This window comes from Lepisosteus platostomus, chromosome 14 (assembly GCF_059453375.1).
Source record: "Lepisosteus platostomus isolate fLepPlt1 chromosome 14, fLepPlt1.hap1, whole genome shotgun sequence".
NCBI classification, from domain to species: Eukaryota; Metazoa; Chordata; class Actinopteri; order Semionotiformes; family Lepisosteidae; genus Lepisosteus; species Lepisosteus platostomus.
Window position 1 is genome coordinate 37,059,280 of NC_142624.1, and position 24,920 is coordinate 37,084,199.

The 24,920-nt window shown below is 41.8% G+C and overlaps 1 protein-coding gene across 1 annotated transcript in view; it reads right to left on the minus strand.

Annotated features, from left to right (window-relative positions):
• Positions 1–149: 149 nt before the first annotated feature.
• neb (nebulin) overlaps positions 150–24,920 on the minus strand; it is an 88,753-nt gene continuing 63,982 nt past the window's right edge. The window contains exons 108-138 of the mRNA XM_088606099.1: positions 24,276–24,380; positions 23,086–23,190; positions 22,359–22,466; positions 21,323–21,427; positions 21,136–21,240; positions 20,237–20,341; positions 19,671–19,775; positions 19,072–19,182; positions 18,492–18,602; positions 17,723–17,824; positions 17,298–17,402; positions 16,698–16,790; positions 14,785–14,898; positions 14,044–14,148; positions 12,863–12,967; positions 11,852–11,956; positions 10,928–11,038; positions 9,939–10,049; positions 9,054–9,167; positions 8,765–8,869; positions 8,037–8,141; positions 7,573–7,677; positions 5,935–6,027; positions 5,310–5,402; positions 4,654–4,746; positions 4,144–4,251; positions 3,666–3,852; positions 3,242–3,334; positions 2,544–2,693; positions 2,039–2,145; positions 150–1,181 (exon numbers count right to left, since the gene is read on the minus strand). Coding sequence (XP_088462225.1) covers positions 1,008–1,181; positions 2,039–2,145; positions 2,544–2,693; positions 3,242–3,334; positions 3,666–3,852; positions 4,144–4,251; positions 4,654–4,746; positions 5,310–5,402; positions 5,935–6,027; positions 7,573–7,677; positions 8,037–8,141; positions 8,765–8,869; positions 9,054–9,167; positions 9,939–10,049; positions 10,928–11,038; positions 11,852–11,956; positions 12,863–12,967; positions 14,044–14,148; positions 14,785–14,898; positions 16,698–16,790; positions 17,298–17,402; positions 17,723–17,824; positions 18,492–18,602; positions 19,072–19,182; positions 19,671–19,775; positions 20,237–20,341; positions 21,136–21,240; positions 21,323–21,427; positions 22,359–22,466; positions 23,086–23,190; positions 24,276–24,380 — 3,438 coding nt within the window. The 3' untranslated portion in view covers positions 150–1,007. The remainder of the gene's footprint in view (positions 1,182–2,038; positions 2,146–2,543; positions 2,694–3,241; positions 3,335–3,665; positions 3,853–4,143; positions 4,252–4,653; positions 4,747–5,309; positions 5,403–5,934; positions 6,028–7,572; positions 7,678–8,036; positions 8,142–8,764; positions 8,870–9,053; positions 9,168–9,938; positions 10,050–10,927; positions 11,039–11,851; positions 11,957–12,862; positions 12,968–14,043; positions 14,149–14,784; positions 14,899–16,697; positions 16,791–17,297; positions 17,403–17,722; positions 17,825–18,491; positions 18,603–19,071; positions 19,183–19,670; positions 19,776–20,236; positions 20,342–21,135; positions 21,241–21,322; positions 21,428–22,358; positions 22,467–23,085; positions 23,191–24,275; positions 24,381–24,920) is intronic.

Consider the following 24,920-nt stretch of genomic DNA (forward strand, 5'->3'; position numbering starts at 1 on the left):
ACCATCTCTCAGAATTTTAGCATTAAACCTAATTCGTATTTAATCAGAAGAGCATGTTTAATAATTCTGTTTTGATTTTCAGAACATTGCTGGGAGCTCTGTACATTGCTGCAGATCTATACATTAACAAGAAAGACTCAGTCCTGGAATACTGCAGAAACATGGTGTGCTTTATTAGCTACTCTGTAACAAGGTACATAGCTTCATGACCTTCCAGAGCTAGATAATTAGAAGGAACAAAACACACATGCACTAATGGCCATCCTTCAGCAAACAGGACAGGAGAGGCTTTGCTCTTTTAACACTTCATCTGGTTTGAAATCGAAGCCCAGTATAATAGAAATTTAAATCAGACTTTTCTCCGAGATGTGACTTCTTTTGTTGGGAAAAGGTGGCAGCAGCTAGCTTTTAAATCCCATGATGCTTCATTGAAATAAGTCGTAGTGGTTTCATGTGGTGGATTCTATTGATTTCAATTACTATTCCACACATTTTTAACACAATTCCTTTGAAAAAGTCTAGAAATGTCAGTGTACAACAGTGAGGCCTGCATCTTGAGCAGATCTCCAACGCTTGATTTTTTTTTTCAGTTCACTTCTGGATTTTTTTTAAATAAGGTGTATACATTTCATTTAAAACAAAGACGAGGCTGTTACTGGTTTTTACAGTTCTCATGATCTAAGACAACATATGAGCTCTTTAGAAATATAGTACAATTCAGTCAATATTTAAAGGTTGAGACCATTTTGTCCAGTAGGTATCATAAGTTACATCCACATGGGGGAAAGGCACCTTTAAGAATCTAGAATGCACATGAGCTAATCTGGTAACATGGGGGATAATACAGCATGCATGAGCCCTACCTGTTCTGCTAAGCTTAATGTTGAATGCCACACATTTAATGACAAGTTCTACATCTACAGAGGCGTCTAATGCTTCTCTATAAAGCTGCTGCATCTTTCCCTGTGTGGATGTGACTCATGCTCATTAGAATGTCTGTGTCGGGTTTAGATGGCGTCGACATAATTCGCTGGCAGCATGCCAGTCTTCCCAGTTCTCTGCACTGTACCATACATCCAGCCCTCATCAATGGACTGGACGTTCACAATGACATCGCCGTCCTTGAAGGAGACTTCGTCGCTGTCGGCCCCAGTGTAGTCATACATGGCCCGGACAGTTCTCTGCAGGAGAGAGAAAATCTTGTCAAGTTATCAACAACACAAGCGCAGCCATCTCATCGGCATGTTTGTACAGCCCCCATCGGAGATCATGATGGATTTAGCAGATCCAGGGGATGTTATTCAGTATTCCTGGAAAGGGGGTTTATGGAATGGCAGCTTTCCAATGCTTACAGCAAATTGACGATAAAGCAGTAAATTGAGCTAAGAAACTAAAAAAGCAATAAAATGTCCCCTACAGAACGCTTGTCTTGAAATGCCTGGTTTGAAGATGAGGAGCCTTATATTTTCACACAGTATTGTGCAAATAATTACATGATACTGTGTGGAGTCGCCTTTTCATTTTAAATGTTTTTTTAAAATATTGTAAATGGTAACACCAGAGTTGTGCCAAAGAGGAGGTGGTGTTTAGCTTGTTTGCAATTGAAGCGACACAGTGGAGTGGTGGTTAACCCTGCTGCCTCACGGCTCGAGGGCCCGGGTTCGATTTGCAACTGGGGAGTGTCCATGTTTTGTGTCTGCATGGATGTTTACCAGCTGTTTTGCTTTCCTTCCACCTTCCAGACGCATGCTGGATAGGATAACCTGTCTCTCTAAACTGTCCCTGTGTGCATTTGCCCTGCGATGAGCTGGCCTTTCTCCCATTGCTGCTGGGACTGTCTCCAAAATACTGCAGCCCTGCTTTAAACCATTTCTGCAAATAGTGGATGGATTGGAAGTGGAGGTGGCAATGGGTAACTTATTACACAAGATCGGAATGTACTTTGATCATGTTTTGAGTTAGGTGACAATTGGTTTTAAGCATGTAACTACATCTCTGCTCTACAGCACCGTTACAATGGGCATGGGGTGGCACTCACGCCTGTGGTAGATGGATGAGAGGGAACGGAGGACACGGTTGTTTGCTGGGTGGCAACAGAGGAAGATCTCTGCTGAGGCAGCTCAGTGGTTTTGGCATGTTGGTAGCCTGCTAAGGAAAATAAAGAAATGCGAATTAGCATTTATGGAAGTCTAAAAATTCACCAATAATTACCAGTGAGAACGTAATGAAAGGTTGCAACTGAGAGGATTCTATTTGGCCCATTGGGGCGGATAAGTGTTGTCCAGGCTTCTTCTTGACAGATCCCAGGATTTGGGACTCAACCACCTGATTGGAAGGCCTATTCCAGATACAACATTGTGTTTGGAAGTGTTTCCTGAATGGATCCCTTTTTATTAAGTTTCCATTTGTGACGGTGTTCCTTTTTACCGTTCAGTGAAATTGCATTTTGGGGATCATACAAATTCTGTGAATGTGGGACGTGTATGTGTTGTGGGTCTGTGATGTGAAGCGGCGTGAGTCGGACGCCCCCCGCCCCCGCTCACCCGATGAGGAGGCGTTGAAGAAGCCCCCGTTGCTGTACAGAGACAGGTGCTGCTCCGCGGCCTCCGAGGTCTCGGACTTCTCGTCCCCGGCGCTGAGGCTCAGGGCGCTGGCGGAGCGCGAGTGCTCCCGGCTGCGGCGCTGGGCTTGAACTGGGCGGCACATGAGCACATTACTCGCGCCAACCTTTGCAGGGCGTGGTGTAGGCACCCGCGGTCACGGTACTCTATTTGCGGAACTGGAGGAACTGGATCCTAAAGCTTTTGACGGGATACTTCACAGAAGAACCGCTATCTCGGGGGTCCCTTTTTGGAGGTGGTGGTAGTAGAAAATAAGCTTCCCTAACCAGGAGTTGGTACGTCGAGAGCCAATGAGAAAGACTAGAATCACTATAGTACATTGTAATGGCTACTGCTAGGGAAGGCATAGAACTAGTGTGAGCATGAGCGTCAGGGTAAGGTTTGGAGTAGGGGTAGAGCTAGTTTTAGGGATGGAGGTTTTATGAAATGCTAGCACGAGGGCTGGAACTAGAGCTAGGGTCAGGGGCAGTGTTGGGTTTAAACCTGGAGTTCGATCTGATTTGAGGGTTGGAACTGGCTCGAGGGTCGGGAAGAACCGCACACATTTCTAAAACTACGTTGGGGGGGGGGTTTCTGAGCCCTGCCGCAGCTGCTTCAAAGAGAGTGACCAGACTTCTTACCGGACATCATGTGCAGGCTCCTGGACTGGATGTTGTCCTCCGCGGGGTCATAGTCAAAGACCGATCCGGGATTCGTGCGCCACACCCGCAGATCTGCAGAAAATGGCAGAGGTGTAGTTTTGCAATCTGAAAACTTCAGAACCTGCACGGGCTCCGTTTCTTTCTTGTACTGTAGGAAGCATTGCGGTTGCCTCAATTCTACTTGACCAATAGCTCACTCAGCGTACTGTATTCCATCCCAGGAATCATGAAAATACAATGCTATTTGACGAGTAGGATGTCCATCAGAAGATCCCCAATATGATGTAACAATAATTAATTGTAATTGGAATAATGTTTTACAGGAAAAAGGAAAGCATGTGTAAGACTGTGGGCTTAGAACAGAGGTTCCAGAACAGACAGACCGTGGTGGCCGTGGGCTGACCTGTGATGGTTTCCTGGTCATGTTCTGCCACTCTCCTCCTCTCCATCTCCACCACACGTCTCTGGATTCCACGGTAGTTGATGTCGCTAAAGTCCTGCATGTTCTTCTTCACGCGCTCAGTGATGGGGTCAGTCACCACAGGAGTGAAGCTGCCTTTGCTCTTCTCAAACTCCTGGTGGTATCTCACCTGCACGGGCAACGGACAGCGGCAATATATGTTGAGCTCCGATTTTCAAAAAAAAGGTGCGACCATACAGAAATTTCAATCAGCAGGCTCAGCCCCTGGACAAGTTCTTTGCAATCCAGTTGGACCAGAATCCAAGAGAATAGCCGCCATATGTCCATTACTGTAAGGCCAGTGGAAAACCACAATAACCCAAAGGCTATCTCAGAAGCACAGGGTACAGGGCAGAAAAGATAGCAGACAACTGCTCCTCCCGCTGTTGGGAAGCTCTTCCCTCCAACTCAGGCTGCTTACCCCTGATATGATACGCTGGGTCTCCTTGACTCGCCTCATCTCTGGTGTGTCCAAGACAAAGGCAGCCTTGCCCTGCACCTGCTTCCGGAAACTGTCAGAGTACAGCACCTGAGGAGCACAGAGATCCTTTGAGAGACTGCAACACTGTTGCACATGTCCTCCCTCCCACCTTCATTGGTAAGTGTGCAATCTACAGTACAAGGGGGCTATGTCACAGGGACACACTGGCCACAAACCGGAGCTTAGTCGTTCAGAGGAACAGGTGGTGGTTTAGTGAATCGGATAATGGATTAGCAGGTCACATTTCAGACATCAGCATGGGGACAAAAAGGTGTTTGGAAGGAAATGCGAGTTAGAATGATGTACTTGTAACAGCGAGAAATATTAAAAAATGGCAAAATCCTTTTGTTAATAAAAAAAATCAGGAGATACTAAAAAAGGAAAGAGTTAGCGTGTTATTCAAGGGGCTTTCTCCCCTCTAAAAAAAGACAAATGTTCTCAAGAAAATACCGAGCTAATGTGTTCTTGATTGCGTTTGACTCTCTCCATCTCTGGAGTGTAAGTCACTGGAGTTCCTGTGCTCAGATGCTCCTTGTACAACACCTACAGAACACATGGAGAGTCCCAGAGATGAAGTGAGACAATTGGCTGACACCCTTCCCTTTGCACAACCAACGACAGTTTCAGGAACCCTAAGGACGCTCCACAGCATACTGTAACACACCATTCCACCGAGGGATTACCCGTAGTGTGGGATATTAGTTGAATTTATGGTTATCCAAATTGAAAATGTTAAGCTTAATTGACCATAAAACAGTAAATAACTCTATTGGGAACATTAAAAAAAAAACCATTGTTAATACGGCAGCAATATCTTGTGGGTATTAGGAGAGAGTTAGGTACAGTGGCCATGAAAAGTCAAAGGCCAGTTTGCCTTCCGCTCATTCTCGGGAAAGGTTAAATTATATGGCTGCTTGTTAGGATGGGTTTCCAGAACATCTGTAAGGGCTACAGCAGACTGCGAGGGACTGTCCGCTCGGCGACTGCTGAACTAGACACGGCCGGACTCCAGGGTGGAAGGAAGAGGTTAATGGGTGTTGGGTACGGGGACAAAGAGGGAGCAGGATGCCGGGGGGGGCGGGGGTGTATCAAAATGTTGCCACTACCGAGCTGATGTTCTTCTGAGTGTCCTTGACTCGTTTCACCTCAGGGAGATCAGGGATTGCAGTTCCCGTCCCAACAGCTTCTTTGTACTTTATCTAGTCGGTCCGCACCACGGAGAACAGAAGGACATGCACAGTGAGCACACACAGCAATCCAGAACGCTCCCGCAGCACAGGCTGCGAGTAACACTGACGACCCGCAGGGGCACAGTACTGACAACATGAAGCACTTTCACAGCACAGAGGCCAAACAGCAGGAGACTGGGTTCAAATAAATAACCTATAGACTCTATTACAGGCTATAATACATTTTTTAAAATGATTTAGTATTGCTTTTACGTACTTCTGGATGGGGTGGGTTTGCGAAATTAAACATTTGATAGTAGAGGATTGTGTTAGTATATAAAGTGTCACAGATTATTAAAATGAAGTAAAAGTGATTTCTGCACTATGGAACAGGAACCATATGGGGAGCTCTGTAACACAGGTAAGTCTAAAGGTAATTAGCATGAATCGGTTTTCCATGTGATCTTTGTGCAACACAGGAGGAAATGGGTGAAAGAGGATTTTGAATTAGAATATGGTTAAGGGTAACGGAACAGGAGAATGGTAATAGTAGGAAATATACCGTGCTAATTGCCTGTTGATTTCGCTTAACTCTCTCCATCTCAGGGGTCTCTTTCATAGCAGTTCCGTGTCCCAAATCCTCTTTGTACAAAATCTTAGACATGCAGAGGCAAGACAGCAGAGTTAACAATATTTCACGAGGAACCCTTGACATTCAGATGCTTTGGGAAAGTTTATTTAAATATAATTAGTTTTAGCTTAAATTGCTTGGTAAAGGGGTAGCCTCCTGGCCACAGGACAAGGAAGCTCAGAACCCCAAGTTAACCCCCCAAGACTCACCAGTGCAGAAACAGTGCCAGAAGGGGTGTACAGGCACAGTATGGAGATCAAGGGGCCAAGATTGAGGAACCTGGGCCAAGATAGATGTCGGGTAGTAGGACGCCTACAATTGAGTCAAGCTGTAGGACGCCTGATGACTAAGCTGGGGGTAGAACGCTGTACAGACCAAGGATTGACAGAATGGCATCAGGAACAGCAGGGGTCAAGAGAGAGGAACCTGGGGCCCTGCTGGACATCAGGAATAGTGGGCGATAGGGGCTGGAGGAAAGGCAGGATTAAAAAGCTGTAGATGCCCGCTGACTGAGCCAGAGGTAGGATGCCAGGCAGACCAGGTGCCGAATAGCTAGCAGCACGGGCAAAGAGGGAGGAACCTAGAGCCATGTTGGACACCGGGGACAGCGGAAGGAGAAAAAGAAGACATTGAAAAATGTGGGACACCTGCTGACTGAGCTGGAAGCAGGATGTCGGACAGACCCAGGGCCGAGAGAAACAAGCAGGGGGACAAGGTTGAACAGAAGGTCCTGGTGGTGGCAGTAGGGGCACAGGAAGATGAAACAGCATTATGAGGAGTCGGAATTTTTAAACATTATACAGCTGTTTCCTTCCTTCTGTTAGGTTGTATTCTTCTATTCAATTGAATATATTGAATTATATTTCTTTGTGGGTTTTTTTTGTAATGTGGAGCATGATCCACATTTAAACTACAACGTGTGAAGTAACTGTGAGAAAAGTAGTTCTTCAGTTAAGAACTTCCATTAAAACCTGTCAGATTTAATCACTTCCTCTCTGATTTAAAGGTCCATAATACAAACATCTTCCCTGTAAGGAGGTAACTTTGGTGGCATTAGGGAAAACAAGTTTCAAAATAAAAATATTTTAGAGTCTAGGAAGTAAACTGCTGAAATCTCATAGACAATATTTAAATTAGTAACTCACAGCCAAACCACAAAATGTATATCACACAAAAACAAACTTACATAATGCAAAACATAAACATGATGCACACGTAAGACAGACAATTTTAATATGAAATGGTTTCTACAAAATCAGCTTTTTTATACACAGCTATCACCCAACAAAAAAGATATAAATAGTGAAAAAATAGTGTTTAGTGGTTTAGAAGGTTAACTGTCCTATTTTAAGCTCTAACCTGCATTATTTTTCAGGTACAGATGCACTGAGTGGTCTTTCACGTGACTAATCTTTTTATGACTAAAAAGCAGCAACTGTTAAATTGCAAAATGAAATAGTTAGCATGTTTCTACAAAATAGAAAAACCAAAAAATGGTTTAAAGGGTTTCAAAAAAGGTTAGCAAACAAAAAGTGAATGAAAAGAAGATGCTTAATAAGTGAGCAGTACCGAGCTGAAATTCTTTTGATTTTCTTTAACGCGCAGCATTTCCGGAGTGTCTTTTACCACAGACACTTTTCCTTTACTGTTTTTTAGGTCAATCTGGTAGTGTTGCTATAAGGAAAAGAGTAAAAATACAAAGTTAAAAAAATAGCTCAGTAAAAGGGAAAAAAAACCTTGGATTAAAGAATAATCGTGAATATAAATTAATGATGTGCAGACATTCCTTCTTACACAACCTTTTATTTCTTCCTGTATCCTTGGATTTCTTACATTACCAATGCCAGACAAAGACACAATAAACAGGTTGGTAAGCGACAGAGCACAACTGTTTCAAATAAAGTATTATACATAATACTTTGAAAAGGCTCAGCAAGGGACAAGGTCATTTTAACAGCCAGCGGAACAACTACAGTACATAATCTCAAGCAATACCAGCCAACAGCAATGTGCCTCACACAGCAGTCACTTACAGTGCTGAAGTTTCTCTGGTTCTCACGGACTCTCTGCATTTCTGGAGTGTCTATGACCGGTACATAGTGAGACATGGTCTTCTCTGCCTCCTCTTTGTACTTTTTCTGTTGCAAGAAAATGCATATTTAAAAAAAAAAACAAAAAAAACAACAAAACTACTACGACTATTTTAATAGTACTAAACAATTTTTATCTGCACCCCTTTGTATGGGTAAGTTACTACTGGAAACACTCAACTGAAGTATCTTAAGCAAGCTGGGATTTAAACCCACAACCACCCTAGTATAAATCCAGAATCCCTACCTCTACTCCACACTACTACTGCTGGAGCTACAGTGTGTGACAACTGTAATTAAGATTCCATAAAATTAAATCCCTTAAGACACTGGATTCAATAACAATTTCATTTAATATAAAAAAAATACAAAGAGGGAGTTTATAGCAGGGATTTCCTTTCAATCTCTTGCTAATCCTTGTTCTATTTTTTAAAAAAACTATAGAACTCCATTCTTCAAATTCAAATACACATATCAGAAATCTCAGTCCCACACTTGTTTCTCTTTTTGTTTTTGCTAATATACTGTATTTAAGGCATGCTGTGAAAGATGTTATTATACTGTGATTTTGAATTGCACCTACCATTTTTTCAAAGGTACTCCCACTGTTTGGGAGTTTATCGGTGTGCCTGGACACAGCCCTTGTACTGGGATCCCAGTTCCACTCTTACCTGGCTCACAATGTTCTTGACCTGCTGAGCGTGGATTATCTCAGGGGTGTCGATAACAGTGGTGTAACTGGCTCGGTCCTGCTCTGCTGTGTGCTTGTACTTTGACTGTAAGAAACACGCAGTTTCAAGAGGTGGGGCAGAAGATCACCAACACGATTCAAAATCTGTTCGTTCTCGACACGTTTTTTTGCTTCCACAGATCCGTTATTTTGATATACTGTAAAAAGCTGAACTGTAGTCACTGAAGAAGCATGGATTGGTTTTGACATCGCAGGCCAGAGGGACTGACCTGACTCAGAATATCGGTGGCGTTCTTTGCTCTCATGAAGTCAGGGGTGTCCGTAGCTAAAGCCAGCATTCCCTTTCCTTTGATCTCCTGCTCCAGGGACTTCTTGTATTCTCTCTGTGCAAAGCCAGAAGAAAGATTGTATTAACTTAACAAAACACCCATTAAGAATCAACATATCTCGACCTCAGAAGATATTAGTTTTCCTATGATTATGTGCAATATCTTAAATAATTCTAAAACCTAGACTATGCAAAAAGAAATGATTCTCATGCTTTCCTCTACAACCATCTTTCACATTATCCATCTAGAGCAGGAATGTCCTCTAGTATGGAACCATTCTTGAATGTGACCTTATATTAGCACCTCCTCGAAAGTAAGACATGGATATATCCTTCTTAGAAAATTACAGCAGCTTTGTCCAGTTATTAAAAACTTTCACGAAGCATAAAACTGTTTTTTTTTAATTATCTCACAATCTGATGAAACCTTTATTTAGGCCCGAAGATGCAAAACAAAGTGAACGAGTCACATCATCTGCCACTGTTAAACTCAAGATTAGGAGAACTCCTTGAAATCATTAGAAGGGTTAGGACATGTGCAGTACAGGAGCACAGAATTAAGATGCTGTAGGTGAAGGAAAAGGAGAAGAGCACAAGTCTGGTAGATGTCCATACAGAACTGGAAGACAAAAACACGTTTAGCAGACCTTAGAGACCTTTCCCATGTTAATAGGAGCAGAAAACGAAGGTGGATTCATGCTCACTGGTATTAGTTTGCTTAAAAGAGATAGACACTGAAGGGGTGCCCGGAGAATTAGTCTCGTTTAGAAGCTGAAGGAGATGGATTTGAAGAAGACGAAGGCAGCAGCTCCACCTAGAGTCCTACCTCATTCAGGATATGAGTAGCATTCTTTGCTCTCAACAGATCCGGAGTTTCCTCCAGCACTGTTAGCCCTTTACCCTTCACCCCCTCCTCTAGATCCCTCCTGTACTCTTTCTACAGGACGGAGAAGAACAGAGAGACTGCAGAAATACAACACAACAGCACGCACAGACATCTCTGCACATCCACGAAGCGCAAATTCGCAAAGCCCTCTTCAACAGCAAAACCCACTGCACATCACCATAGGCCTCTTGAAAAAGCCCATTCGTTATGGGAAACACCCAATGTACTTTGATGAGCCTGAATGCCACATAAAAAGCTGAATATGAGAATACCAATCAGGGTGAAGAAAAGGGCTTTGAATTTGTCCTTTGGTCTGATAAGAAAATAAATATTTTATCACTTAGCCTTTTTCAGCTTTAAAAAAGACAAAATGCTGAAATATTTGGTACCAGACTCTTTTCATTTGATACAGTATGTCATACAGTACAGCTGGCTTTTATTCAATAGAAGCCAAGAACATGGAATAAACAATACATACCATAATACAGACAGACAGATGGACAGAATAATGCATGGATAGGAGCATAGATAGATACACAGACTGACAGAAAGATAAAACTACATGAGGTTACAGAAGCAATGAAGTTTTTAGGCAAGTTAATGATGGATTTAAGACATTCACAGATTCATTCCTTTAGTATTTAAAACTGGAGTTAATCAGTGGATGGCTTGACAATTAAGACACATTTAAAAGATGACCAGTTAACATTTTTACAGGCACACCCAACATACTATAACAGTTCTAAAAACACAGGAATTAAAATCCTATGAAATGTTTGTGTGGTTTTTATAAAACTATCATAAAACTTTGCATGCTTGAGTGATAGACTACAGTTAATGAAAGGCAAAACTCTTAATTAGTGCCGTTATGGAGGTATGATCTTAGTCAAATTATGAGGGAAACAAATACAAAGTGTCGTCTCTGTTACCTCACTTGCTATTTTGGTTGCATGTCTGACATGTATTAATGCTGGTGTGACTTCCAAGCCTGACAGATTCCTGCCTTTAATGGACTCTTCAAAGTCCTTCTTATAGAGTTTCTATCAGTAGCAAAAAAAGAACAGGAAAAATACAACTGAAATCGTGGAGTGTGCATTACAACCTTTAGCGCTTCAAAGACAGACTACCTATTTCTTTGGAGGAGGAGGATCAATGCTTATACTTGGCATTGCAAGCATTTGAAGACACTTGGAAATAAACCAGCAAGAGTGGTACGGTAGTTATCAGAAAACAACCCTGTGTCATAAAGGTTTCCTGCTGCACTGTCAATGTTGTGAAATGCTAGTATTGCCCAAGTTGCTCAGGCTCTGCCAGTTTTCAATGTACTAAACAGCATTACAAACGTGTCACTACTCGATTCCCAGAAAACGTGGTCCAGCCAACATCACATTTACAAAACATCTGGCACAGTGCAGATGTTTTCTACAGTGAGAGAAAACAAAACAAGTTAACACACAGACATTTGCAGGAAAACAAGACCACAAGTACACTATAAAATAAAGTACAAAGTATATAAAAGTATGGTGGATATTCCAAATAAGGAGAACCCTTGTCTAATAAAATAAGTTCTTCATAAGGGTTTATCTCACAGCATTGTGACAATGGAAGGCTTACCTGATGTCCCCAGAGCAGCACAACAAAACCCTCTAAAGAACAGTCAGGGATATCAGAATGGTTATTAATTTAGCACACTCTATGTGACCTCCCGTAACAGGGCAACAAGTCAATTGGGATCTGCACACATCTTATACCCGTCTGAATCCCCAGCAGAAAAAAAGAACAGTGTCATTTAAGAGGCGGCCATGACGTGCAGCAGCTTCATTTCCTTACCCAAAGACCCAGGCTCTGCTTACCGCGCTCTGCATGTGCTGAGCTTCCTTCGCCGTCACATAGGTCGGGGTCTCGAAGTCCAGCATGGGCTTGCCTCGTTCCCTCTCATACTTCTCCTTGTACTTCACCTGCAATCACAGCACGGGGCGGTTTAGAGTTTCCTCTCCCGACTCTTCACGAGCAGCTTCAGTCTCCTTCCAGAGCGGGCAGTGGTGAAGGTCTGGAGACGTGGCTCTCGGCGAAGTGCGCGGCGCAGGCCTGGCTTGGACCGATGCAATGCTAATTCTGGCTCTCAGAGGGAAGGTAGAGGAGTTTAAAGAGCACGCGGCCTGAACCGCTGTTCTTGATCCTTTTGGATAATATATTTCTCTCTGCCTCCTACTCATACTCCACTATCTACTCAGATCAGAGGCTCACTAATCGACACAGTGTAATCTACAGTGTACTGTAAATGTTATTTGCTCATAAAATATAATTAACAATAATAACATTGACTATGATAGCATGTTAGACACAGGGCTAATTTCTATTCATATTTCTAAGGCTTAAATATTGATAATAAATCGGTACAGAAACTAAGCACCTATGTCTTGGAACTTCAGACATTTTCTCATGTTTTTAGTTTTTTACTGTTTTCCTCAAAACCACTTAAAATTAGTCATGGCGCCGCCTTGGAAAGTTTATTTTTATGCTTTTTGAAGTAAACTTAACCAGAAAGCAGAAATTATACCATTAAAAACACACGCTTACAGTTCTAGATATAATTCTGTTAGTAAACTCTAGATTTGACTGTAAAAAGAAGCAATATCTAAATTAATTCAAAAATGAAACTATGTCAGATTTTTACAATTGTGTCTGAATATGAGGTAAGTCAGCTTAGCACTTATTCTGTAAACTGTTATTAGGAATCGAAGATGATGTGGAGAGAATGTCAGCTGTTGAGAAAACTGAAGTGAGGATTTTCACTGACAATGAAACTTCATGATGTCAGGTGGACGCACCCTCTGAACAGCTTGACGTCCAGATATACTTACTTGACTTTGCAGTTCTGAAGCTTCCTTATGATGAATTTGTTCAGGTGTATCAGGAACCATGTGGTAGTGACCCTTACTCGCCTCAAATTTCTTCTTGTACTGGTACTGAGGGGGGAATTCCCAAAAAGCAGCTCAGTAAAATAGCTCAAAATCAGCTGTTCTGAGCTCTCTCTTACCCGTTCAAAAAGCAATGAAGACAATCATGAAAAAGAGTTTTGCCAAAAAAAAAAAACAAGAAAAATAAGGACTTCTGTAATGAGCCCATCGGCTCCTAAAGCTGAAATCCTATAAACCAAGGAGAACAAAAAGAAAGCTGCTCTACAGGACCTGTAGTCTAGAAAAGTTGAAGACGGGCTTTAAGTTTGAACTCCAAGAGTTCTCTTATAGCACAAATTAAATTATAAGTTCAAACTACCTGTCAGTCATGACCTACAAGCCCGGTACTTCACCTGTAATCACAGCATGATTACAATGTGAAATAAAAGCACAACCGAGGTTTCCATAAGCAGGAAGACTCAGGGTGTGGCGTAAACAAAATGCCAGCTTGAACTACTGCACCACTATCCTGTGAGATTGCGAGGCCAGTTTAAAGTTTTGATTTAATCCAGCCCAGAGTAACCGTATTTCAAAATTCAGAAATGAAGTAATGATTGAGTTTACAGAATTCCTGGGCTCTGTCAATTTGGTCCAACAAAAAAAAAAACTAGAATATGAGATTTCAAGAAAAAAAAACCCACAGAGACACAAGGGTAAGCAACAACAAAGCAATGTTCACCAAAAACAACAACAAAAGAAAATGCAAAAAAAAGAGGAAGAGAAAGAAGGAGAGCACATCAGAAAGAAAAAGGGCTGTGGGACTGACAGAGTAAAAAAGAAGGGGGTTCATTCGTTAGTCTTTCAGGAGGCAAAGGAGAAAAAAAAAGAGCAACAAAAAAAAAAAGAGTTAGAGAGCGGTAGCAGGTGGCAGGGAAGCCGCCGCCGGTAAAACACAATGAGGGGAGAGAGGTTAAAAACTGCCGCAAGCGGACGGGGAGAATGGTGAAGGTCACTACCATATGATGCCCTGCAAGCATTAAGGCTATAGAGAGTACAGTGTGAAACATAACCGGAGCTGTTATTTGGAGTGGGCGGGTTGAAAAGGATGCTGGGAGAGGGGAGGTGTTGATTAGTTAACGTCTTACATCACTGGACAGCTTGCTGGTGCTCAGGTTGTGCTGCATGGACAGAGACTCCGACATGTCCGTGACAGGCTTGTGGATCTTCTTCAGATCTCCCTTGTATTTCACCTGGGGGCAGGCAGACAGCACCCATTGAAGTACACACAAGTAGCTTACGGCTCGTTCTCACAACAGGGCTCAGGTTCTGCCCGTCTGGCTGTTTTCAGGATACTCGTTTTTCGAAAAACATCAGAGGTATTTGATGAAACCAGAAACGAGGTTCAATATGGATATGCACCACGATGACAACTTCCTGACTCAAATAATGCTTACAGCCAGAGCGTAAAGACAAATCTTAATATGGAAAAATATGTTATCAAGTTTGCTCTTTCACCGCAAAACTAGTTAATATAACATTTCAGAATAGGAGATACTGTACCTGTAAGACATTTGTTAGTTCTTTATGAATGATATACCGTACAATGCCTGTCATTGGTAACTGATAACATATACAGACAGTAATAAAGATTGTATTAGGCATTTGATATTATTCAAGAAGCTCCCTTTTAGTAAGAACCTCATAATACATGATGTTTGAGTGGGGAAAAGTAAGAAAAGAAGAAATGCTATGTTTCTGCTGTTGATCCCCCTTCAGGTGTGAGCTAGTAATACAGCAGAGGCTTCACAGTACAGTGTGTCCTGTGCCGAACTGACCTTTTCGTTTCAATGTTACTGTTTTATTATGTTCAGCAGCGTAATACTTGCCTCACTAGCAAGATTATTAGCATCCTTCAGAGTCTGATAAATCTTGCTTTCCTTTAGGTCAAACTGGGGCCTCTTTCCCTTCAATTCCTTAGTAAATTTCTCCTTGTATTTCACCTAATAGTAAAAAAAACAAAACAAGTTGTTTTCAAAGCCAGCTAGTTTGTGAAATAAAGGCTTTCAACTAATTTCTGCTTATGAGCCAGTGGAAAAAAAACAGGCACAGCAAACATGGGAATTACATCTTTACTCTTGGGAGTGATTTAACTGCCTGTTTTATTTAAAAGTTCAAATTTAATCACTTCCAAAGAAGAGATCTGTATTTCTCTAAATTGTGCTCTGGAGAAATACAATTTCCTCAAAGACAGGGCATACAATTAAACAAATCACACACGATCTGGGAAAAAAATCATTCTTTATGTACATCAGGGCAACATTCCAGTAATATCTTTGTATCATTTTATTACATCACTTGATGTCTTATAATTTTAGGAAATATTTCAAATGGAGCCATTAATGCATTTCCACTTAACTATAAAATAAATATTAATAATCTAGAGAAGAATACCATCTAAACCTTAAACACAGCCCTGATGTACAGTATATGAATCATCATGACACTATGCCGGGGACAGGAATCCATGACGTAGCAAAACAAACAGTACAAAAAACTTCACTTCAGGAGGCTTGTCCACAGCTGAAGATGTTTCTTCTTCATCATGTAAGAATTCCACACAATTGAACATGAAAATCTTTCGAGCACAACATTATCTTATTAGGAATGTGCAAAACATACCAATATTTAATTTGTTCATTTTTAATGTGTTCTTTTTTAATTACAGTGCCTGCTACTATGAAGGGACATAATTTCCAGTCCTTAATTATTTTGCCCTTCTGTGCAATTATCCAATGTTTATATATAACTAAATGTTGTTTTTCCACTGATGGTTTCTGGCCCAGCAGAAACCATTGTCACTGTCCCTTTGGAGCTTTGAAAGGAATATCAGATTTGTTTGCTTTTAGGGATTTGCACAGTCCAAATAAACAAAGAAGACGAGAGGGTGCAACACCTGATCCACTCCATGTGCAGTATAAAACAGGTTTATATTTGCCATTCAAGAGACTGTTTTGAAAAGTATTTCTTAAGAGATTCAATATTCAAATCTGTACTTCAACATTATACAGTATGCACCATTTCAGTTTCTATTGCTACTATGGAAAAAAGAGGAAATAATATAAAAAAGTACTCCTGTTATAACACAACCCATTTTGGAATGAGATGGTTAAGACTGTGGTTCCTTTTTCTCCCCTAATGCAATTTGCACAGCCCATGTTGTGTTAACTGTGTTAATGTGGATTCTGGTCTTTATTTCTAGATTTTAGGTTTTAATTCAATTACAATACAATGAAAATGAAATAGCTGAACTTTAATTGTGAACAGTGTTATGAATGATAAACGGGGTTAATAATTTTAGGGGAAAAATGGCAGTACTAATTGTAATGTGTTACACAAATAACGAGGTCCCCCACTTGGTGCTTCCCAGCCCCCAAGTTTTATCGGGGTAGCACTGTAAACTGGACAAAAAAAGCATCTAAAAAGCTAGGAAAATAAAGATTTGGGTGCTACTACAAAAATGCCCCAGAAAACGTTTTGCAAGCAAGAAAAAAACAGCTGTAGAAAGTCAGACAAAGCTAGAGCGAGTTAGAAATTGCAGAAAGATATCCAGGTAAAATAGGAAAGCAGGCGAATAAAATCGCAGCCGGACGTCTGTAAAAAAAAGGGTGATCATGTCGCTGAGGAAGGAAAATTTGAAGCCAGGTGTGTGGCTAACATCTAGGAATGGCAAAAACACAGGAACACACTGAGACAGACAAAAGCCAGCAGTCACAGGTCCTCGGGTTCAGGGACCCCTTACATTACTAAGCAGGGCACTCATTTTCTTAAGGTGTCTCATCTGAGGGGTATCAATGGAAGCGGCTCCATGCCTTGCTGGCTCTTCCCTTTCCACCTACGAAGCGCAGCGAGACAGCAGGGTGAGAGCAGCGCTACTGAGCAGGGGACCTGCACACTGGGTTAGCTGGGCTCCGATACAGGATCAGCAGAGAACAGTCAGTTCGCACTTACTGAGCATTAGAAAAAGCAAGATATTAATATGAAAGAGCAGTGAAGTCAGTAAGTGCAATATATGTAAGCCATCAACTGTTTTTAAGTGCTGTATTATCTTTATACTGTATACATGTTATAAGAGACAATACAATGCCTAGCGAACAACATGTCAATACATTTTATTCAGAGTGATAGAGTTTACTTCTACTTTTGTCATTGTTATTCACTGATCTAAATGAATATTAATTGATAAATCACCAAGATAGAGTCAGGTATTCATAGATCATTGAATTTCACCAGGAAACTACCACACTGTGACTCTAGAAATGAGAGTGTTCACAGATCACATGAAGTGGATGTACTGTAAAGCACTAACCCCAAAATGACGAAGCAAATGGAGCTCGTTTACCTGGCTGGTGAGCTTGGACACCTCTGTGGCGAGCTCAATGTCGGGACGGTTAACCAGAGACCCTCCGCGACTGGCCTCCTTGCGCGCTTTGTCTCGGTATCCGATCTGTCAACGACACACGGATCACTCTCAGCAGGACGCAGCTGTGGGCAGCACTGACCGCTGTGCAACTTCAAGTCTTTCTGTCTTACGCTATCAATTTCTCTGCACACCAAAGAGGCCTCATTAGTAGAACAACCCCTGAAAAACACAGCTCTAGAGGTAGCCTTACAGTGGTGTCCAGGTAACTGGGATCTGAAGAATGAGAATCTCTAGGGTTGTCCATGTGGTATATTTCGAAGGTCACTCTCTATACATTGACATATTTGTTTTTTGAAGATGATTAACATTCAAAGTCAAAGCAATGGTATTTAAATGGCAATTACATCACTGATCAGCTTGGCAGCCTGAGTGGCCTTCCTGATGTCTGGCCGATCGGCCACAGATGTGTAATGCAGCTTAGCCTTGGCCTCCTGCTTGTAGGCAAACTGTTAGCAAAGAAGAGAGAAAAAAATAGATCATTTAAAAACCCCATGACAGTAGAAGTACAAAGGAGCAGGGTGGGAAAACGGGAAATTAGGACAAATACAATTTTACCTCGCCTCTACCTGTTACACCAAGATCAAATAGAAATCTGTTGTGTTGTCTTGGAGCAGACATCGGTTGGTTTCATTGAACTGAAACTCTCTTTAACATGCCACAACACCTTTTTTAGAAAAGCTAGCTCGACATTACATACCCCAGCCAGCTGGGAATTTGAGATCTCAGTGTCTCTCGCTTCGAGCTAAGGGACAAAGGGGTGCTGTAGCGTAGTAAATCTTTCACCAGCAGGTTGTGGGCTCGGGTCCCCACGGCCGACACTGCTGTTGTACCTGCTGTTGAGGGTGGATCTTGGGGACAAGCATCGTCAAGGGGTAATCGCTGTGATGGACGAGTGTCCACCCCCGAGGGCGAGTCACATGCTCTCTGTCCACTGAACGCGACGGTAAACAGGATGAGCTCTTGACCTTCTAGCTAGGCTGTCAAGTTTTGAAGCAGGAATCTCTCATTACCGGTGGGTGGAGGCTATGGTTCAATTCAGGCCCTGATAGCATCTTCAGTTCTTAATTCACATGTTTGCAGAGAGCGTGTGGAAGCTAAGACACAAGCACGTACATTGCTCTGGGACTTGGTAACATCCATGGCGTGCTTCACATCCGGGGGTGCCAGCATCAGCGCATAGTTGGACTTGCCCTTCTCCTTCTGGAACTTCTCTTGGTATTGTTTCTGTGCGGAGGGCAAGAGGTGGTGTCAGTCCGACAACATCAAAGAGCCTGCTAACTGCTAAAAGGCATATAAAACAGATTTCCCCCAGGAAACAAACAACCTTGTCTTTTCTGACCGGCAAAGCAGAGAAATGAAATTAACAGTGTTTTGCGTTCTTTTTTCCCCATTTTAGGAAAAAACAGACCACCCAGGTTTAAAAGCATTTCACTGGCAGAATATCTGTGTTCAAAGGTCCTTCAATTTCCTGCAATTTGCAATCGGATTGATGATATCAAATACCACATGCAAGAGCTCTTCTGAAACTTTTCAGTATAGACATCGATGTAATAGCTAACCACAGTATATACAGTAAAGAGGCACAAGTACAGTATTTTTGCTTACAGCTCCACAGCATTAAATCAGAGTAATGTCATGAAGAAGACTGCGATTGTTCTGTGCAAGATTCTGTTGGGAAATCTCTACAGCTCACCTTGCTAAGAATCCTTGAGACTTCCTTGACGTGGACTGTATCTCGCGTCTCAGGAAGGGTAGTGAAACTCCCCTGGGGGAGCTCCTTCTTGCTGGCCTCTTTGTATTTGTTCTGGAAATGGAAAACACGGACGCAAATGAGTTATTTTCTAGTGAACGTCAGGACAGGTAAAATAGGTTTGGGGGGGGGGGCACAGGAATGGTGCTTAAAAATGAGAAGTGAAAACTTCCCACATGATAGAACGCCACAGTATGATTTTACAATCAAAAGTATTAGGTTTGGAATTATTGTCAAATTTCATGCTTTGTCCCCTTCTCTACACATGTAGTAATAATCATAATAATAACAATAATAATAATCTTTTTATATAGCACTTTGAAAAGTAGATTATCAAAGTACTTTACAGTAAGAACAAAGAACAAGGAAGGGAGATAAAGTTAGCACAATTAAAAACAAGGGTTTGGAATGCAGTGGATTCGAAGATGCAAAGGGGCAGACACAGATGTCCATTTAATACACACCTTTCTGAAGAACAATTAATTAAATCCCCCCCCCCCTGAACCCCCGCTAGCAGACACACAATGAAGCAGGTTTCCCACCTCAGAGACCAGAGAGGCCATTGACTTGGCATGGAGGATCTGAGGGGTGTCTGAAACCACCTGGTATGTCCCCTTAGCCTGCTCATACTTCTCCTTGTATTTCACCTGTAAAGAATGCGAGGCATTAGAACAATGTTTAATGACACATATTGTTTAGAAGCACAACGATTTCTCCAGCACCACAGGCCTCACTCAACAACACAACAAACAATTTCATTGAATAAGCACATGGGCTCAATTTAGAAAAAAAGCTAAAGTTTACATATTGAAATACAGGAATATGATAATACCCTATGTCCTGTTTATCCTTTCCCAAATATTTATGTCTTGGCATTATGCTATGTCTACGATACTCTCTTGCTTGTTTTATATGTAGTAAAACAGACTGAAAAAAACAAAAGTTGGATTGAACTCAATGCTGCTTTTACCAGCTATTTCCAGTAAAGCCATGCACTGTATTATTGTTCAGCTGTTCCAAAACCTTCAGCTGGTGTCCAGTAAGGCGATCTGACACCAAGCACCAGTGAGAGCACTGGACTGGGGATTTGTCTGGTGTGTGTACTTACAGCACTGGCCATTTCACTGCCCTTCTTCGCGAGAGTCAGGTATTTGTCTTCAGTCACAGACAGTTTGCAGCCCTTCAGCATCTCTCTGTCGTACTTGTAATCCACCTGAGGGATACAGGAGGATGCGGTGAGGGAAGAATCACATAATGTCATCTTTGTGATCTGTAAAAAACCCTCTCACTAGAAGACTTGGCTAATTTGGGTTGCGGCGGAAGATCTTTTATATGAACATTTAGCATTTTTCAAAAGAGTTTTTCTACTACAAACACATTGCATGATAGTGCACATCAGCGTTACCAGCATGAAGCCCGATCTGGACAGACACTAAGCAGGGCAGAGCCTGGTTGGCTTCAGACATATAGACTGTAGGTGATGCTCTTCTCTCTGGATAAGAATGGATAAACTAATGCCACAGCATGGTAACCAGGAACACGCGGCCAAATTCCTCTTTCGGGTTTCATAACCTATTATACCTAAATCTCCCCCTTAATTCAATTGGTGAAGATGTCACTTCTCCATCTGATCTGCTGTATAGTTCCACAACCGTATAGTATGTACAGAAACAATTGTACATTCAGTGGGTCTGTTCAAATGAAGAGACTTGAGATCCTTCGGAATGAAAACTGCTATACAAACAAGTAGTTGTTTTCACATATGGTAGTTATTTGTAATACAGATTACAAGTTGTCACTGTTGTTTTCAAATGCACTTACAGTAATGCCTTGAAGGAAATAAAGGAAATTATCTTATTCCCTTAAAAGACCACAGTACGAAAAAATAAAGATTGGCTGTCAAACCTCAGGACTGTTTAACAAAAAAGCACATGGGAAAATCTACTAAGCACACGACCTGAAAGCTAGTGCATTCGTATTTTAATCCCTGCTGCTGCAGATACTCACATCACTCTGTTGCTGGGACGTCTTCACAGCATGAATAAAGTCAGGTCTGTCCACAGTCCAGATCCACTTGGCTTTGGTAGCTTCATATTTCTTCTTATAGTCCAGCTTGAGGGGAAAAAAAGATGACACGTGAAGCATCTCTCCTGGGAGAAATGTTCAGAATGTACTTTTTTTCTAAAAGACTTACATTGGTGGTGTTCTTGTAGGCCTCCTTGGCAGCCCTGATCTCATGGGCGTCTGGAGCGATTGTGATGTGAGCTTTGTTCTTTTCATACTCCTCCCTGTACTTCAGCTGGTGGGAAAGAAAGGATGTCATTACAAGGCTGCACATAACCGAGCTCCTGAGAAGCTCCTGAGAGCCAGTAAAGACAGTGGGAGCTCTGTGTGACAGGCATCACCATTTTAGATTTGTACTGTATTTAGCTGACACTCTGTCTCTTTTCACAGTCCCACAAGGGTGTGTATCTTTAGCAGGACACTGACACCCAGCACCCTCAGGGCACCTTTAAGCTTACAGGGATGTAAGAACGATCTATGCAACCCTGCGCTGACAGGCATGAATAACTGAACCATTTTAGTCTTTAACAGTGAAGACTATGGGGGGAATTAGTCCAAGAGTTCAAAATCCTCCAAAGGTAAATCCTCAATATTTTTCCTAATATAAACAGTGAAACACAACCCAGTTGTAAAACTGAGAACTGAAGGCACTTCTTCACCCAGATGGTTCTGGGAGTGTGGAAGAAGCTACCCAGCTGTGTTACTGAAGTCGATATCCTGGTTTCTTTCAAGAAACAACAAACAGGTGGAGGTGATCCCCGGTGGATCAATGAGCTACTAACCTACCAAACAGGCTAGATGGACAGAACTGCCTCCACTGGTTGTAAACATCCATGTTTCTCATGCATGCTAATTCTCCTCTATGGCACCAGACAGCTCACGGCCTGTCAAGATGCCAACAGCTTGATAGTTTTCATCACAGGAGAGAGCAAGCACAGTTCTCATTCTTCTTATTCTAGCTAGGAGTTGTACAGTAGATGAATAACAAAGTCAAACTGTGGGAGTGTGAAATAGAAAGGAGAAGCATTAGGACTGGAATATTTTTGAATGTCGGAATGACTTGAAGAAAAAAATGCACTAATGGAACCAATTCAATAAAAAATGACATCACAAGCTCTAATGGGCACAGCCCAAGAACCGTCTGTACTGGGGTCTGGTCCTGTTACCTGACTGAGTCTCTCCTTGACCTTCTTCATGTGCTGAAGGTGAGGGGTGTCGTGGCCCAGAGTGTATGCTTTGGCCTTGGTCTTGTTGTATTCCATCTTGTAGACGATCTGAAAGGGGAAAAACAATCTGGTTCAATTCAGAAGATCTTTTTTTTACGTAGAAAGCGCTGCAGTGTTTTGATACGGCACTTACCATGAGGAAGTGCACTACGAAATTGCAGTAATAACTCTAAATTATTAATTCACTCAGCATATACTATATATACACAAAACTTCCTAAAATTTGTACACATTCATCCGGCTTTGCATTTTACAGAAGCAATCCAAATTATGGGCACTGGTTGAGGGTACACTGCTGTTGCTCATCTCCAGATTTGACGCACAAACATCCAGTAAGGAATATACAGTATGAGCTCCTTGCCACAGATTCACACTGCTGCCTAGTGAAAAGTAGCTGAGTGACTTTCCTAAGCCAATTTAAAGAGAAGGCATGCAGTGTACACTTTGCATTTATCACCGCATTGCCAACGCCAAGTCTAAAAGTACTATCTTTATCAATTGATCAAATCAACAGCAGTCCCAACTTCCACTGAACAGGTACTGTACTATCTGACATATGGTACACTCTCTAACAGTGTTCGTGTCTTATTTGGGACTGCTCTCTAGTTTCATATCGGTCCATTCTGTAATTGCAGAAATACAGAACAAAGTATATCTTCTCACTCACATCGCTGATCATCTTTTTGGTGTATTTGTGCTTGCGGTTTTCGGGAGTGTCCAGCACGGTGGTGTACTTGTCTTTTTCCTTCTCATAACTCTGCTTGTATCTCCACTGGCAAAACACAATAAAACAGAGATGAGACACCAGTAACATGAGGCACTATTAACCAAGTACATTCTAACTGAGTGAAAGTTAGTGTTTTGCCTCATTGTCACTATTGGGAAACTACTACTCTTTAATAAAATAAATATACAATTTATATTTATCCACCCATCCACTACTCAGTCAGCCTACAACAGAAATTAATATTATATAACTTATAAATTAAACAGTTAAGAAAGTGGTGGGTGACAAACTGTTTTCTGTGAACTTCAAGGCTAAAAAAAAGTCTGATTGGAGAAGAGACTTAAAAGGCACTTGTATAATATGATCCCACTTCTCAAATTAGTGAGACAACTCTGTTTTCCTTTACACAACTGCCTGCAGCCTTGAAGCAAACCCAGAATTTTTCATTAGAATGACCTTTGGTTCAAATCAGTGATTGCTTGAGTTACAGTGCAAGCACAAACAATATCCTCCATTTTCACTCAAGTACTGTTTAAAATGATTTATTTTAACAGTAATTTAATTTTAACTTACCATAAAATCACTCATGCATGCTCTAAACATACAGTTCACAGTGAAAAAAATCAAGAAAGCATAACAAACTCAAGTCAAGCAACATCCAAATGTACCACACTAGTGACACAGACTCAGGACATGAAAACACTGCAGGCAAGTGATCATTTGATGTGCAGGTTAAGGATTGCAATGTTCTTACACAATGTTTTTCCTTAGTGCAATAATTAAAGTTGAATATCGCAAGCAGCTGCTATGGAGCTTGTGGTTGCACATTAGTTTTACACGGCTCATAAATTCTGGACTGCATTTATAATCCAAATAAAACACATTTCCATTACATAACAAATAAAACTAGGTTGTGATTACTTGTGTGTAGCAGTGTTTACAACTTGCATACAGGCACATTCAGGAAAAGCTACAGAAAAATGGGGATTCTTCTAATCAGGAAAGGAAGGACAAGTTTAAGAGAGGAAACAGAAACTTGGTTGTGGTATAGACTGTCAGTTTTAAATCCCGAGGAAGGGTTAGGGCTAGAAGGAGGTGGAGGGCACACATCTCGAGCTCTGAGCTGTTACCTGGCTCCACTGGTTTGTGTTGTAAAGTGCGATCAGGATGTCTGGTCGGAGGATCTCATTGCAGCCGTGCTGCCGGAGTTCCTTGGCTACCGCCTTATACTTTTTCTGTCAATGAAGACACGTGTAGCATGCATGGAATGAAGAAACATGGAGGAGACGCCAAAGACAAGAAAAACAGACAGGGGCACCCTCCTGGAGTCCAGCTGTCCTGCGCTGGAGGGGTGTCCCAAGGGAGTCTCTGTGTACCCTTTGTAGCCTGCTTGTCTTTTTCCACACAGTGCCTTTACTGGGGCAATTACTGTGTTTTGATGGTGGGCTGAGTTTTTCATACCTTTTATGAACCTTTTGAATAAGGCAAGCTACACCAGAGTACACAGAGTGAAGACGAGCACACTCAAAATGAAAGGGGCATTTTGAATGGCAGAGGACTGAACAACACCTGGCTGAAGAGAGACGTGGACGTTTGATGTCACACCAGCCTGACGTTGACATCACGGGCTGCAGATGATCTCATGCAAGTGCCAGGGCCAAGCCAGTGCTTAGACTTAGACCAGACACCGGCCTTTGACTTTACCTGGCTCATCTTGTTGACCTCTTTAGCCAGTAGGTTTCTAGGATCATCAACAACAATGCTGTACTTATCCT